Source organism: Pungitius pungitius, chromosome 14, assembly GCF_949316345.1.
Source record: "Pungitius pungitius chromosome 14, fPunPun2.1, whole genome shotgun sequence".
In the NCBI taxonomy this organism is placed as follows: domain Eukaryota; kingdom Metazoa; phylum Chordata; class Actinopteri; order Perciformes; family Gasterosteidae; genus Pungitius; species Pungitius pungitius.
Window position 1 is genome coordinate 14632031 of NC_084913.1, and position 14522 is coordinate 14646552.

At 44.9% G+C, this 14522-nt stretch overlaps 1 protein-coding gene across 2 annotated transcripts in view; it reads right to left on the minus strand.

Moving 5' to 3' along the window:
* The window catches only part of alk (ALK receptor tyrosine kinase), a 265070-nt gene that overhangs the window by 17092 nt on the left and 233456 nt on the right, over nucleotides 1-14522 (minus strand). For both annotated transcript variants that reach the window (XM_062557175.1, XM_062557174.1), the window contains exons 11-17: nucleotides 14158-14268; nucleotides 7578-7743; nucleotides 6094-6241; nucleotides 2591-2701; nucleotides 1941-2082; nucleotides 941-1108; nucleotides 428-526 (exon numbers count right to left, since the gene is read on the minus strand). In XM_062557175.1, coding sequence (XP_062413159.1) covers nucleotides 428-526; nucleotides 941-1108; nucleotides 1941-2082; nucleotides 2591-2701; nucleotides 6094-6241; nucleotides 7578-7743; nucleotides 14158-14268 — 945 coding nt within the window. The remainder of the gene's footprint in view (nucleotides 1-427; nucleotides 527-940; nucleotides 1109-1940; nucleotides 2083-2590; nucleotides 2702-6093; nucleotides 6242-7577; nucleotides 7744-14157; nucleotides 14269-14522) is intronic.

Below are 14522 nucleotides of genomic sequence, written 5' to 3' on the forward strand. Positions count from 1 at the left end.
CGTTAATCTTTTGTATGTAGCCGAGTGATACGTGGGTGGTCACTTCCCTCAGACGGTTTCTAGTACCTGTCAAGTTCAAGTGAATGTCTAACAGGTCGACACCAGATGGACTTATTGAAAGGTTCCGCCTCTCTATCCGGAGGCGTTTTAATCATATAATCTGGGTCTGTCTTCTGTCAGAATGGAAAACTCCTACCCCCCAGCCCCATAGGCCCCTAACACGGCAGTCTTTTACAATATCCTCTTTTAGATTTGACTGTGTGAGCCAACTCAAAGATACGTCCAGATGATGTGATGCGATAGCTCTTACTTTAGGAACAAGAACTCATTTAAAAAATGTCGATTAAACTAAAATCACTAAAAAGCCATCAGCTGAATAGAAATGTCTTGACAGCAGTCATTGATGGCCGCTGAAGCATCACGTTACCTTTCAGAGGGTAGAGGAAGGGCTGTCCCTCGGGGCCGAGGAAGGAGGTGCCATCGTCTCCGTCGTGTTTGGGGTTGTTATCCACGGAGGTGTTACCACCTAGAGACCAGGTGGGCAAACACAGGGACAACAGTGAAATAACAATGGCTGGATTCCATGGGGTCCTGCAATCACACTCAATACTCATATCACATATTCCATCCTTACGTGTCCCAATGCACCTTATTGGAGATTATTTGCATATTGGCTTGTCACCCTTTTTTCCATATTCATATTGTTATTATTCATATTGGCGTGTTTTCATGCCTTATGTGGTGTACTCCCATCTGTTGTTATGACCCAGTTGTCTATCTTATAACAAGTACAAGCTGATTGATCCAGATTTACAGATGATGGAGCAGTGGGGGGGGGCAGGAGACGCCTGTCACACCTTCCACGCGCATCATAAAACACATGTGGAACACGATATCTGACAGCTCGTCACGCTTGTGTTCATTAAACTGTTTGACTGACCTCTGTAGCCTCCGCCGGCGCCCCCCGACATACAGCCACCTCCGCCGCCCCCAAAGCCGCCGCGGGTCTGCCAGAACTTGTGACAGGCCTGCCCCCCCTGGCCTCCGAGCACCAGCGGCCTGCCCCCCTGGCTGACTGGAGTCCTGTCATTCCAACCTCCACCTCCTCCTGTCGCCAAACACAACACACCTTTGAGGTCATGCAGAGGAATGTAGGGAATCAGTGTGTGTGTGTGTGTGTGTGTGTGTGTGTGTGTGTGAGGGAGGGAGGGAGATGCATAGAGAGTGAGCTCTTAAATGGGACAATGTTATGGGATAAAGATAAAGCTAAATGGTAGAAATGTACATATTGTATGTGCACACACGTGCTCAAAGTATTTCCCCACTACTTTCCCCACACAAGCATCAATCTCCTATCACTGAAAAAAAGGTGAGCGAAGGCCGGGCCAATAAAATCCTATAAAAAGACTTGGTTACACAAGATTGAAGTTATAGCTATTAAAGCTAATAAACCCCACCCCCCCAAGTCCCTGCCACTCTGGCGCCTGAGAGATAGAAACAAAAGAAAAAAACACACATCTTGCCTCACTGGCAACAAAACCCGCCAGAGCTGCTAAATATTTCATTTTTCACTCACCGAGCTTCCTCTAAAGTAAACCTTGGGCTCTATGACGACGTAGAAATCAATAACTTGTGTTTTCTGGGCTGCCTGTCGACTCTGAGCACATGAATAATGCAGCCTGCGGAGGCCTCGGATGGAACATTCCACCCGTAGACGGGAGCATGTAGGAGCGCCGAGCCGTGACAGGGGACCCAGTGCTGCATGTGAGCAGCCATGAACAGTTTACACCTTCCGGGTGGACGGGTGTGCTTAGCAGTACGGGTGGATTCACTGTGTCTGTGGAGCTATTAGTTAGTGCACATGTTGACATGTTGTTCATGTGATCATCACACAATGTGGCCGTGCACGTGCAAGCGGCACCAACACGAGGACAGCGTACCTGCAGCGTTTGACTTCCCGCTGCGCCCCGGTTGGTTGGGGTCATAGTCCATCTGCTCCAGCTGGGTCTCTGATAGGCTGCTGTAACCCCGGCCACCTCCCCCAGCAGCGATGATGAGGGGGATATACACTCCTTTGTCCACCTGGGTGATTTTTGTTGTACCGTTAGATTAATGTGGGGGCGTCTGCGAAGGGAAATGCCCTCATTTGCTGTCTTTCTAAGCGTTAGATGACAAGATGAAGACCTGCTCATGTTTAATTGTTAATTATGACGCTCACACTACTAGTTGGTTACCTTAGAATTGAATGGATTTAGCTGGCGTCCCAAAACAAATACATGTGCCTAGCTGACGCAGCCAAGAAATGAGCGTCATAGTAATATTTCCCACCAACATATTTTACTGTGTCAATCATGCATTTACAAAAGGTTTCAAATAAGGAAACAAAGTCCAAAATCAATGAAACAAATGTAATGATTCCTGTACATAATGCAGTACCTCTTGAAGCACAATTCTTTTTCATAAATAGCTATAACAATGTTTTGGGTATCATTCATTTCTCTGGTCATAATGAACATAACAGATGCAAAAATCTCTCGATATTACGTGCCATTTCAAAATACCGTGTGACGTTGCTACAGCGTGTTCTCACCTTGAACACATACGTGGCCCCGCCCCCTCCTCCTCCACCCCCTTTCACTTGGGTTTTGTTCACCATGGGGCCGCTCTGCTCGAGGCAGATCCGATTCAGCATGCCGTTGGACTGCGTGGAGGGAGAGAGAAAGAGAGAGAGATGTCAGCTCACCATGAAATTGCTTTCATGCATGTCGGGTGCGTGTGAGAGGGCTGAGCAGCCTCCAAACTCCAGCTGGCCTTCTGCACTATAACGGTGAGCAAGAAGACATGCAGAAATATCCAGATGAGGATCTGCGGGGCAAGGACCAATGTTCCCTTTGTCAGACAATTCCAAAGAGCTTCGAGTCTTTACTAATTTCCTGGTCACATGACTGTAAGTCTGTCACACTATTGTAGAAGGGCTTCCTGCGCTCAGTATTAGATTCATGTTTTACACTGAGAAAGTCATCTCAGCAACAGATTTATTTGCACAGCCTAATAGCTTGGACAAAAACAAATTCAATATACAAAATAGTGTCTAGTTAATTATGTTTCCCATGTGTAAATAGAGTGGAAATGGTTTGTTGTTTACACAATTTATATTATTTTTCTGTGACATCCAGTTCTATCTTTACTATACTTGATATAGTGCGTTCACATTACCCCTTTTACAACGTTCCTGTAAGTCATCTTGACTTTATGTTGAAAGTCAGAGCTGCTATACAGTATATCAGCATCATTGTGCAATTCACTAATAGGTTTACATTTCTTACTTAGCGTATCAGTAGGTTTGTGTATCTTTTGCGTCAATAAAGACAACAATTAAATGACACATAACTTACACATGCAGTTGGTGACTACTGTAGAGACACAGTGGTGCAGCATGGGGGGCTCTCTGGATGACCCACTGTGTGCATACAAAGCGCTCATTCTACAACCATCACATCACAAAAGAAACAGGTGCTTTGGGAAGCAGAAAGAGATGTCACCACTGCTTCGATAAAGTAAAGATCTTCGCTTTGTTCCTGGCTCATCCACTTGGTCCAGTGCCATCTGCTCTCTCAGAGCCAGATGGCCCATTGCTGAAAACTAACAAGGCCACTCTTGGAGGAGAGTTTTTTTAAATGTATCTTAGAAATGACTGGGAGGCTCCTACATAAGAAATGACGCGATCTGGACTCGGTCGAACAGCAACCATGCTCAGTAGGTGCACAGGTTGTAATTGAGTAAGTGCTTTGGCAGGATGAAAAATGACACAATACGAACCATTAGAGCCTTAAATGATTTGCATGATACCTGCTGTCCTACATCAAAAGGGGGAAATCCAGCCTACTTCCCCCTTGCAGGCACAGCTGCATGTGCACCGAGTGGCTGGAAGATGGTCGTAGCCAAAAGGATATTGTCACCTGGAGCTGACAACTGATGAAAATAGTATGCTTATAATCAATACCATGAATGAATGTTGACCATCTTGCTCTCGTAATAGAATACAAAGATATATCGTTGATTTCTACACATTTTGACTCTGTATCTTCAACTTTTTTTGACTGATTTTGATCACAAATAATCATCACAAACCGCAAGGCCTGCAAATGTGTTTGAACCGGTCAGCCTTGCCAAATATTTCAATTACACAGAAATGTGTGATCTACAAATCTGAGTGAGGAGGAGCAAGAGGAGGATTTTCGAAGCTGACTAGGACGATAATAATGACTCTGATGATGATTAACAGTTTGTGATGATATGATCATCAGTCAAACACGTGAATGAAACAGGTGTATAATGTATGTATGAAGACTACTGGTCATATTAACATTTTTTAAATTATCAGTGATTTGTATGTAACCCCCATTGTGAGCCAGTGTGTGTTATTCAGGTGACGTAGTATAAAGCCTACATAAAGGATGAAGCAAGGGTGGATGGCATCTAACAAATGACATTCACTCAGGAGACCACAGTTCACGTCCAGAGATACAATAAGTCAGGCTATGTACGCAACTAACGCTAAATCTGTCAGCAGTTTTTATAACCTACACTTAAACCTACCTACGTAGTTTTGTTGCAAACAGCTTTTTCGCCACAGGTTGCTGGTTTTTAAAACATCTTTTGATATCATATAATATCACTGTGATATATATGTGGGAGGAAGCCGGAGTAAAGCCATCATGCAGACTCCTCAAACCAGGCACCTTCTTGCTGTGAGGCGACAGTGCTAACCAGCACACCACCGTGCCGCCCTGCTGGGAAAGTCCTCTTTCCCAAAAACAGTACTAACTAGCCCACTTTTCGCTTTACTGCCAGTGGTAGGACGAGTCTTGGTTTTACAACGTTTGAATAGCCGCAGACGGATGACATCGTTGGGGACGAGGGGTATTGTGAGGTTTTTAGTCTGAGTGTTGTGGGGAGGAAGCATGCTGTGCTGCTGCCAGTGAACCTCAGAGCTTAATAGATGACAAACCCCCCCTGGCAAAAGAGCACATGTGTGCTTAAGAGAGACAAGGGGGAGATCACTGTGGGCTTTCATCACGGATTCAAACAATGGTTAGTGCTAAGATTTAGAGAATGAGTTTAAGTGAATTATGGGCCATGAGGACGACTACTGCAACCCCACTCCATACATTTCAGAATAGTTATCCTATTACAGTCCGGTGAATAAGAAAAGAAGGTTTGTGTGATGGCTTGTTGCAGAATTGGCCTGCATATCTGCCCTGAAAGAACACATAATGTTCTTGGGCTTTATAATTTTAGTCCTTTATTTTGCATTAATTCAACGGAATACCGTGCCGTCTATATAAATATAATCAATAAATAAATAAATATAAGCCACAGACGATGAGCATCAACACACAAAAGCTTTCCTTCAAATCTTCTTCTTGTCGGACTAACCAACATGAACACCGGCCTTGAATGACCCATCAAACTAACATCCAACAGGGAAAAGGTCCCAGCCGGCCTCAGTCAGCTGCCCAGCCAAAGCACATCTTGGACAGCATGTACATGTTCCAGTTAGATGCTCGTGGGATTCTTACTCAAAAAATACCTTCTCATGTCCTCTGTCTTTTCCTTCAAGGAAAAATCTGAAGGACAATTCATAAAAAGTTATGAAAAGATGGAATCCACACAAGAAAAGGAGCAGGCTACAGAGACAAACTCCCACACAACAGAATGATATTATATCGCCTTCCCCCTCGTAAAGGATCTACTGTACCCTATACCTCAAGGAGAAGCACCCTTCCTCCGCATTCAGATTATACAACCAGCTCTCATCACTTAGAAACTGCCACTTAAAAACTTACCGGTCATCTCACTCAGATAAAAACCTGCCAAAGCAGAAAAGATGTCTGCACATGACACGTTGGCTGCATCGCTGCAAGCTGCTGTCAATCAAACACAGACAGGTACACACCCCTCCAGCCAGCTGAGACGGACAACACAATTACTCATATTTTCCCGAAGACCTTTTATAAATAGCAAAAAATATGACAAGATTGAATCAGTCATATAATTCTTAGAAAAGGTTCTACATGAACGTAGACTTACGTTGGGACAGGCATCCTCTCCTTTCTGTCCCACCAAGATGTAAAGCAGCTCGCCTCTCCGAAACAGGAAGTCCCCTGTGATGTAGACACCATGTGACCTGCTCATGGCCAGCACGCTTCGCCCCCCAGCTGCTCCGTAGGCTGTGACCCTGTGGTGTGACCGAACAAATGGCACACATATTAACCGGCTCATTAGCTGGATGATTGCCATAATGATGCAGCTTTTTTCATTCAGTGTTTCCGTTTGGTTTCAACAAGTTTGTTAAAGAGGATGGATGTATTGGATATTCCAATCCGTGTAGAAAGTGTGAATCAGGAAAAAAAACACAGAGCGGATGAGCAGTCTTGCATTTTTCTACCCGCCATTTCACGAGTGCACAAATTCAAATAACAGCCAACATTAATTTGGAAGCTCCCAAAAACACTTTTCACCCTGCTGTGCACTTTATTAAAAAGCAATTTGACTTAGGATGACAGAAAACAATCTGCAACACATACACACACACACGCACGCACGCACAGCAGAAGTCTTTCATTTTAAATGCTCCAAAAAACAACAAACCATTGGATTGTTCCTTTGGTAGCGCTTTGAAATGTGTCCTCCCCGGTGGTCGTGCCTGCTGGGGAGGGAGAGCGTGCGCTGCCCGGTGTTCAGTTGCTACCTCAGCTGTTTCCTAATGACTTTTGGGAGATGAAGAGCGCATATTCATCTCTGTGAGCGTCTGTCCGCTCCATTTACCGGCTCCGCCCGCTAAACCAGGCCGCCTCAGTTCTGGGGTTTTGTTGCGCGGACAGAAGGTGTTTTTCTCAAACTCAGATATGTGTTAAAACAGGGCTCTCCACGCAGTTGTTAGTTTGGTATTTTCAGACTCAAGAGTTTTGGCTCAGCTCAGTGGTGTGTGTGTGTGTGTGTGTGTGTGTGTGTGTGTGTTTGCTTCTTTTGAATTGATGCGGGAGGCTCAAAAACGGTTTTCATTTGTTGGAAGCATCCAAGTCAAATGCAAGTTAAACGCCTCCCGTTGTCATGAATGCCTACAGGAGGAATATTGATCCCTGCACTAGGTAGCGGATATTACAGCATTAATCCTAGAGCAGTACGCTGTTTGAGGTCAAGGTGCTGGGGGCGGGTATTCAAGGTATTTTGAAGCCTTAAAGCTCTCCAACGTACAAGTGGATGTGGGTGGTTTGCAGGATTTTCGGAGTCAGGTGCGAAGTGACTCACGCTATTTAGCAGCCATTACTCCAGCATCTGCTCCTTCCTGCAAGGATCTGATATTTCTCTGCTCGCTTATGGAAGATTGATGTCATGCTGATGCGCAGAGGAGTGTGGGGGGGCTTGAGGAAGATGGTACATTGTTGCAAAAGCTGTACGTTTCATAGCCGGATGCCTCAGGTTAAGTTCATATTCTACAGGGTTTGTGTGTTGGGGTCAAGTGGATGTGGATGTGTCCAAATAATAGTGCGAGCCTCTGAACACAGCCCTACCTGTAGGTGCCAGTTTTGGGGATCTGCCACATCTGAATGCCCTTGAAGGGCCCTCGGGTGCCTACGGTCACGTTGACGTTGCTCTTCCTGTAGGAGTTGAGGCATTGGTTGGGAGTGGGGCCTTCTGGGCCAGCAGCCCCGCAGGTATGAAAAACCCAGTTTTGGACTGCACATGTAGATTAAAAGAAAAAAAGAATAAAAGTTAAGCTCCTGTGTAGTAAACAGCTGTACAAGAATTTATTCAGTGACAAATGCACGTAAAGAGCAATAAAGATGACAGAGTTGCTGAAAAATTCAGCACGCACCACAAACTCATTGCTGCTCTATTTGTCCCACATTCATCCTCCTTCAACCTCCCCCATGGCTCCACTTTCCATCAATACGAGCTGATTGTTGGAAGGGAGAGCTCTCAACTGGAAGCTACTCATTTAAGTTATCATATTCACGACAGCAGCGTGGGGACACGGTGACAGGATCACAGGTGACGAGCATTTCTCCTCATTTTCCGTGTAATCCCACGCGTCTGTGCTAATTGGAGCTCTTTTCACTGTAATTAGCACAAGATTAGTCTTGTCAGATGGACGTGGAAGGACTACTCACTGCTGAAGTCCTCATTTAAGGCTTGCAAGAAGAGAGCAGTGAAGACACCCGGCTGTGAGGCATATCTCTGTCTTCATACCCTTACGGCTGACCAGGCTGGGAATGCTCTGAAACTATTTATTGATTTAAGAACTGGGCTGCAAATTTCTCTCTAAAGTCAAAGTCATTCCTGCAACACAACAACTCACATGATGTCTTTCAAAGCCTCTGAGTTACTGCTTAAAGCCAATGTGACACTGTTTGGGATTAGATACAATACAGAATGGTCTTGCGATTTACTTTTTGCAAGCACAGGTGCAGTGGCAAAGTGATTAAATGGAGACAGGATAAACAGGAAAGACAAGAGATGGCATGTGATTAGTCTCAGGAGTGCTTAGACTCACGACTTAGATTTATGATGCTCTCAGTGCAACACCTTTCCCTGTTAAAGCTGTCTGTGAGGCACCTATTAAGAGTTAATCCCAGTAGCTACGAGGATTTCTTGCACACTTTCTCTGATGGTATTTTCTCTGATTTTGCAAAGGTGTGTGACTGTGTGCTTGCCTTTGTGTACCTTTGAATAGCACCACTTTATCACATGCCATTTTGTCATTCCTTATACAGGAGTTGGGATGCGGAGAGAAATTGTGCTTTTACAGGAAAAGTAGTAAGTAGTGAGAAAAAGCAGTGATGCTGGCTGTTTGATGATGACAACATAACTGATGAAAACTGCCAAATGAATCCCATCACATCTGGATTGGGATAAGTTTTCTGCCAGCTGCCCCCTGCGGGCCAGTAGAGATTATGCATGTACTGCATTGGCGGTTCTGTTTAAGAGGTCTACGCGTCTTGCCAAGAAAGGCAATGGTAATTATAATAAAGCCCTATAATAAGTACCTGTCTCTATTTTACCATTGCGTCTCATTTTCAAAAGGTACATTCGTCTTCACAAGAAGTTTTGGTTTCAGCAACAAAAGCACTTAGTTTTAGGAAAGAGCATGGTTGGCGTTAACTTGATTGGCCAACGACTCAAGGGACTGTTCAAGTCAAGTGACTAACGACACCAACCAGTGCTAGTAGCTGCTGAGTGGCCCGTAGTCACATGAACTTTTGGTTGGTTCCATACAAGTTGGCGGAGAGATCCGTGTCTCCTTTGAGTTTGGTTAACCGTCAAGAGGCAATTTAAAGCTGCCTCTCAAACACTTGGAAACATCACAATTGTAAGAGCACAATTTGGAGTTCAGCCTGGTCTTAGCAAAAGTAATCTCACAGTAAAAAGAGAAAATGGAGTGCGGTGTACTGGAGCCTGGCTCCCATCCAGCAAAAAGTAAATTGATCTCTCGAGTCAGTATTTTCAATACCCAACAAGGTAAAACGAGTTAAGTCTGTTGGGAATAAATCCATCACTGGAGCAGAAAAGCCTCCAAAAGTGCTTTCGATGTAAATCTTACTGTACTTAATGTGTTACTGGGAGACGGCAATCAGCCAACGTGGGACACACAGAAGAGAAAGGAGTGCAGGTAGGATTACAGCCTCAATGTTGTATATTCATTTGATCTTATCATATTTGAATAATATTATACTGTTTTGTAAAGCGAGCTGGACTTCTTGACACTTGGTGTCAGAGCCTCAAGTCTTCCTCTCCATTTCTTGCTCTGCTTCTCGCCAGGGTGCGATGATTCCTCACTTCAACCTGCACAATCGATCTAGTTGAACCATCAATAGTTCTAATGCACACACACACACATCACTGAACACGCGCGCACACACACACACACACACAATACCCGCAAACATCCCCGGGGGGAGACTCTGACTCTGACTATTATATGAATCTCCGTTACTGTGAACTTGGCCAGCGGTGATGCACCATCATCATAACAAACACTGGCCTCCATCACAGAGAGGGCGGCGCTGTCATCGGGGAGAAAATGAGAGACAGAAAGGGAGAGTCAGTAGAAAATCTCCCCTGATTTCATTACAATACTGACAGCAATGTTTCAGCAGACTTTATATTCCCAGAACCTTACGAACAAAAGGCAACAGTAAACATGTCGTTCTTTAGGAATGACAAAAACAGTCCTTGGGCCAATCAGTAACAAGTAAACAATTGTTTCATCACGCATGTTGGGTTTCGCTATTGTTTTAGAAATGCCATAATGGGACTTGCAGTTTTGTGAAAGAGGATCATGTTGGTCCCAGAAGGCGTGTTGCGTCAAACTGCTGTTTCACACAGATTGCAGTTGGGAGCCACACACGGTCTTTTATGTTTGGGTTATTTTCACTTTATCGTGTAATGAATAACTTCTTTCCCCAGTTAGGCTGCACAAAGGCCACTTTCAGAAATTAAAGACATCACAGCCCTTCAATTCATTTTCCATGGCAACATTGTCTATGGATCTCCTCTCTGTAATCGTGGGCTGTCAATCGAGTGATCAGCTGTTCTCATCATCTGCTCGCCTGTCATCCTGCTTCTGTCAAAACAAGAGTCTCTCTCTGTGCCTTCTGATTCTGACTCCTCAGTATGTTCATGCTGCTGTTTCACGCGCCGCTTTGACCTCCCGTCACCAACCCGTCTCAGCAGAATCAACCACCGCCAACAGCCCTGCAGTTAGAAATCTCCATGTCTCTTTACTGTATTATCAGGCATCATCTGTTTACTATCTTTTCTTTCACCTGTCTCACTTGATAGAAATGTCAGTCACTTCTGATCGGTTATATATATATATATATATATATATATATATATATATATATATATATATATATATATATATATATAATTAACCCAGCCATTGAATCTGACCATCCCATGTGAATACTCAACAGGAGAAGATAACTAACTCTCTTTCTACATCTATGTGCTACATTTTAGAGTTGTCTGCTTTAAGCATGATTTTAGGATGATATTGTCTTCTGGATGCATTATAACTCCTACAGAAAATATTAAGCACCTTCCATCGTCTCTTGACATGTCTCCTCCCCAGCCAGGGACAGTTGTCCTCCTTGGGCCGGCCATTAGAAAGACAGATCAGGGCTGACGTGCCAATAAATGATCTGATTGCTGAAAACAAAGCTTATGAGGCACCCAGGTCCAATTAATTACGAAAGTCTGCTTCGCTCGTTATCAGTCTCATATCTGTCTCTGTGACTAATGTTCTCCCTTCAAAACCCAACGCAACAACAACGAGCTAACTCACTGCCACAGGCCGCTGTTTATCAACGAGTACCGAACGGAGCACAGACACACTCTGCCGCTAATTAGCCAGCATGTTAAGGGCCAAAACGCCATTTTCTGCACGCAGCAACATCTGCCGCGATGGATTACTTCCATCACCATTCCTTCTGTCTTTGATTCGGTGCCAGTTCTCCTCTACGCCACACAACTCGTGTTGATCCCTGTTGTGTACGTTTGCAGGCGACATGCAAATATGATGAGGCTTCTTTGCATCCTGACTGTGCATTGTTTAAAGTTCTTGTGCTACCTTAAAGGAACATAAAAGCACACCCACTGACAAACTTAGGCACATCGACACGTTCACACACACACACACACACACACACACACACACACACACACACACACACACACACACACACACACACACACACTCACACATTAAATGGGCAGAGAAAGCCTGGAGCTCATTTTGAGGTTAGCGACGCATTGCTTTCCCGTCAGCAGAGGTAATCACAAAAAGAAAAGGGAAGCAAGCTCATCTTGACTGACCCCCCCCCCTCCTTGAAAGCAACGGATGAGTCAGCAGTGAGAGGCGGGTGCCATACAGTCGGGCAGTGGTGAGAAATGAAAGCTGCCAGAATAGCTATGAATCAATGTGGATGGAGGAAAAAAGCAAGAAGAAATGAACCAAATGAAGGTGAAGTCAGGGTGAAGGGGAGGAAAAAAGAGCAGTAGGAGGCGGGTGGGAGAAAGAAAGACTGAGAGTTAGAGGCGGCTGCAGGGTGGGAGGGCTGTGAACCAACAGACAGTCAGGGGCAAACATGGGAATCAAATGAAGAAATTAAAAATGCAGAGGCCCAGAAGGAAGTGGAGATTGAGAGGAAATGACAGACGGGAGGTTTCGGGGGGGGGGGGGGGGGGTCATTGAAGAGGAGGAGCCTTGTTTGAGAGATGATGGATGAAGTGAGACGTGAGGTGAACGTTAACCGCTCTCTTTGAAATGGCCAATGTACAAGTACACATTTACCCCCCCCCCCCATCCCAAGTTAATATCTATGATAATCAGGGGGGGTGATAGCAGTGTGATCTCACAGTCCCATCTCTGGCAGCTCTACTGTAACCGTACTGAGTGATACTTGTGTAAGCACATTCAAATAGGCTTTTTGCTGCTGCTGCCCTCTTAGTCACATCCCGGCAGCAAAATCCCAGACTATATGAAATAGCTTTTATATAATATTGCATAGAAATAGAAATAGAAATTGCCCAACCCCGGCATGAAAGCTGTTCTTGATGGACTGAGCAGCCTTTGTTTGCCGATCGAGTCACGCCTGTGGCACCGGAACACTGCATAATCCTGTAACATTATCAAATCATGTCAGCTGGCAGCACATAAACGTCTGATCTTTAAATGTCCCCCGTTGACCTTCGAGAGATAAAGAGCCCGCTGTGTCCCGGATTAAAGAGTGGCCCAGGCGAGTCGCTGCACTAACATATCAGGCCGCTGAATCCGGGCTGAGCATGGCGTGGTGGCGGGCCGTCAGTCCTCGTCAGAAGAAGGAAAGCTCGCACTGCTCAGGCTCTGATCTAGTATCACACTCCCATTACACAACAACAGAACCACTGAATTCCAACCTGATGCAGCATAGCATTGGTTAGAACTCCACTTATTCTTGTCCCATGTCAAATCGGGCACCTGCATCACCCGCGGTGCAACTACTCATCTGGTGGCAGCTAATGGCAGCAAGAAGCCTAGAGCAGATACGGTCTCTCTCCAGACAGACTTAAGTCGCATCCCCCTTGGACATTTATCCTTCTTCCTGCAGGACTTTATGCAACTGATAAAATTGTTACGTTTCTAAGCTTTGGCTCAAACCAAACACGCCACGCAATCTTCAAATTGTCCTCACTGTTGTAAAAATTTGTTCTATTATAATGTTCTTTGGATAACAAAATTAGACAACAGATCAATATGTGTGTTTCTCCTGTAATGTAGGCTGATGGTAAATTGGCTGAGGTTTCTGTGTGTGGTCCATGGCAACTTTCCAATGCAAAGCAGAACGTCTTTCACAACCCAAATGTGAGTGTGATTCCTCGAACCAGCTTATAGCAGAATGCGATCCATGGCCCCCTACATCATTGATTTGTTGGGCTTTAACCGCATATGAATGTCATAAAAGCCGCTTATGCTGCCTGAGGGAGAAAGAAGATGTGCATGAATGCTATTCAATCCTGGAGGTTGGGAACACTGTCAAACCATGTGTTTGGACTGGAAAACAAGTCCTCAAAGTCAATGAAAACAAGAAAAAGATCATATTTGTTTAACGTTGGCATGAGTGCTATTTACAGTGTTTCTCTACAATGGTAGAGTCTATTCCCAATAACTACCTCTAGCACTTGAAAGCCACTAGCTGAGGAAATGTGTTTGACATGAGAGCAACTCATGACTTATGACTATAAATACAGAAACTCAATCTCTGCCCGTCTTCACCCTTCTGAGGCAGGGAGAGAGGTGACAAATGTCAAGTTTTTCTAAGTGCTCCATTGACATTCTCTGAAGACAAACTGGAGGATTTTTTACTTCCAATCTGCCCGTCCTGCTCCATTTAATACCAAAGGAGATCTCTGCAGCACTCACTGGGATGGTCCACGTGCTGGAGACCAGTAGGGGGCACACTTACTATGTTACAGCCCATGTGTGGTGCAGTGTGGAGTAACTGAATGCACGCAAGCAAACATGAGTGTGAGAGAGAATCAAAAAGACAAACGTCAAACAGAGGGACAAACAGACAATGTCAGTGTGCTAATCAGGCCCACACTTACAGTAATCTGTGTTCTTCAAAGGACTTCCTATGGACGGGGGCATGGTCCTGACGGTCGGTCTGAAGGGCAGCCTGGTTGAGCTGGCGACCACAGGTGGAAACTCACCGTGGGCTGAAAAAGAAACATAAATGTCTTATGCTTTGTCCCCGTCACGCAGCAAGGGAATCCTGCAGATGCTAACATGAGGAGCTGAGCCAGGAACAAGTTGAAGATAAGGACGCTTTTTGAAAGATGTTAAAGTAGGAGATGTAAAGGTTGATAGTAACAGTCACCAGTTCCTGGAGAGGTGGAGAAGAAGGCGTTCCCATGGATACTTGCGATTTATTGTACTTTTTTGAGTAGGCCCATGCACAGTGATCAGGGGT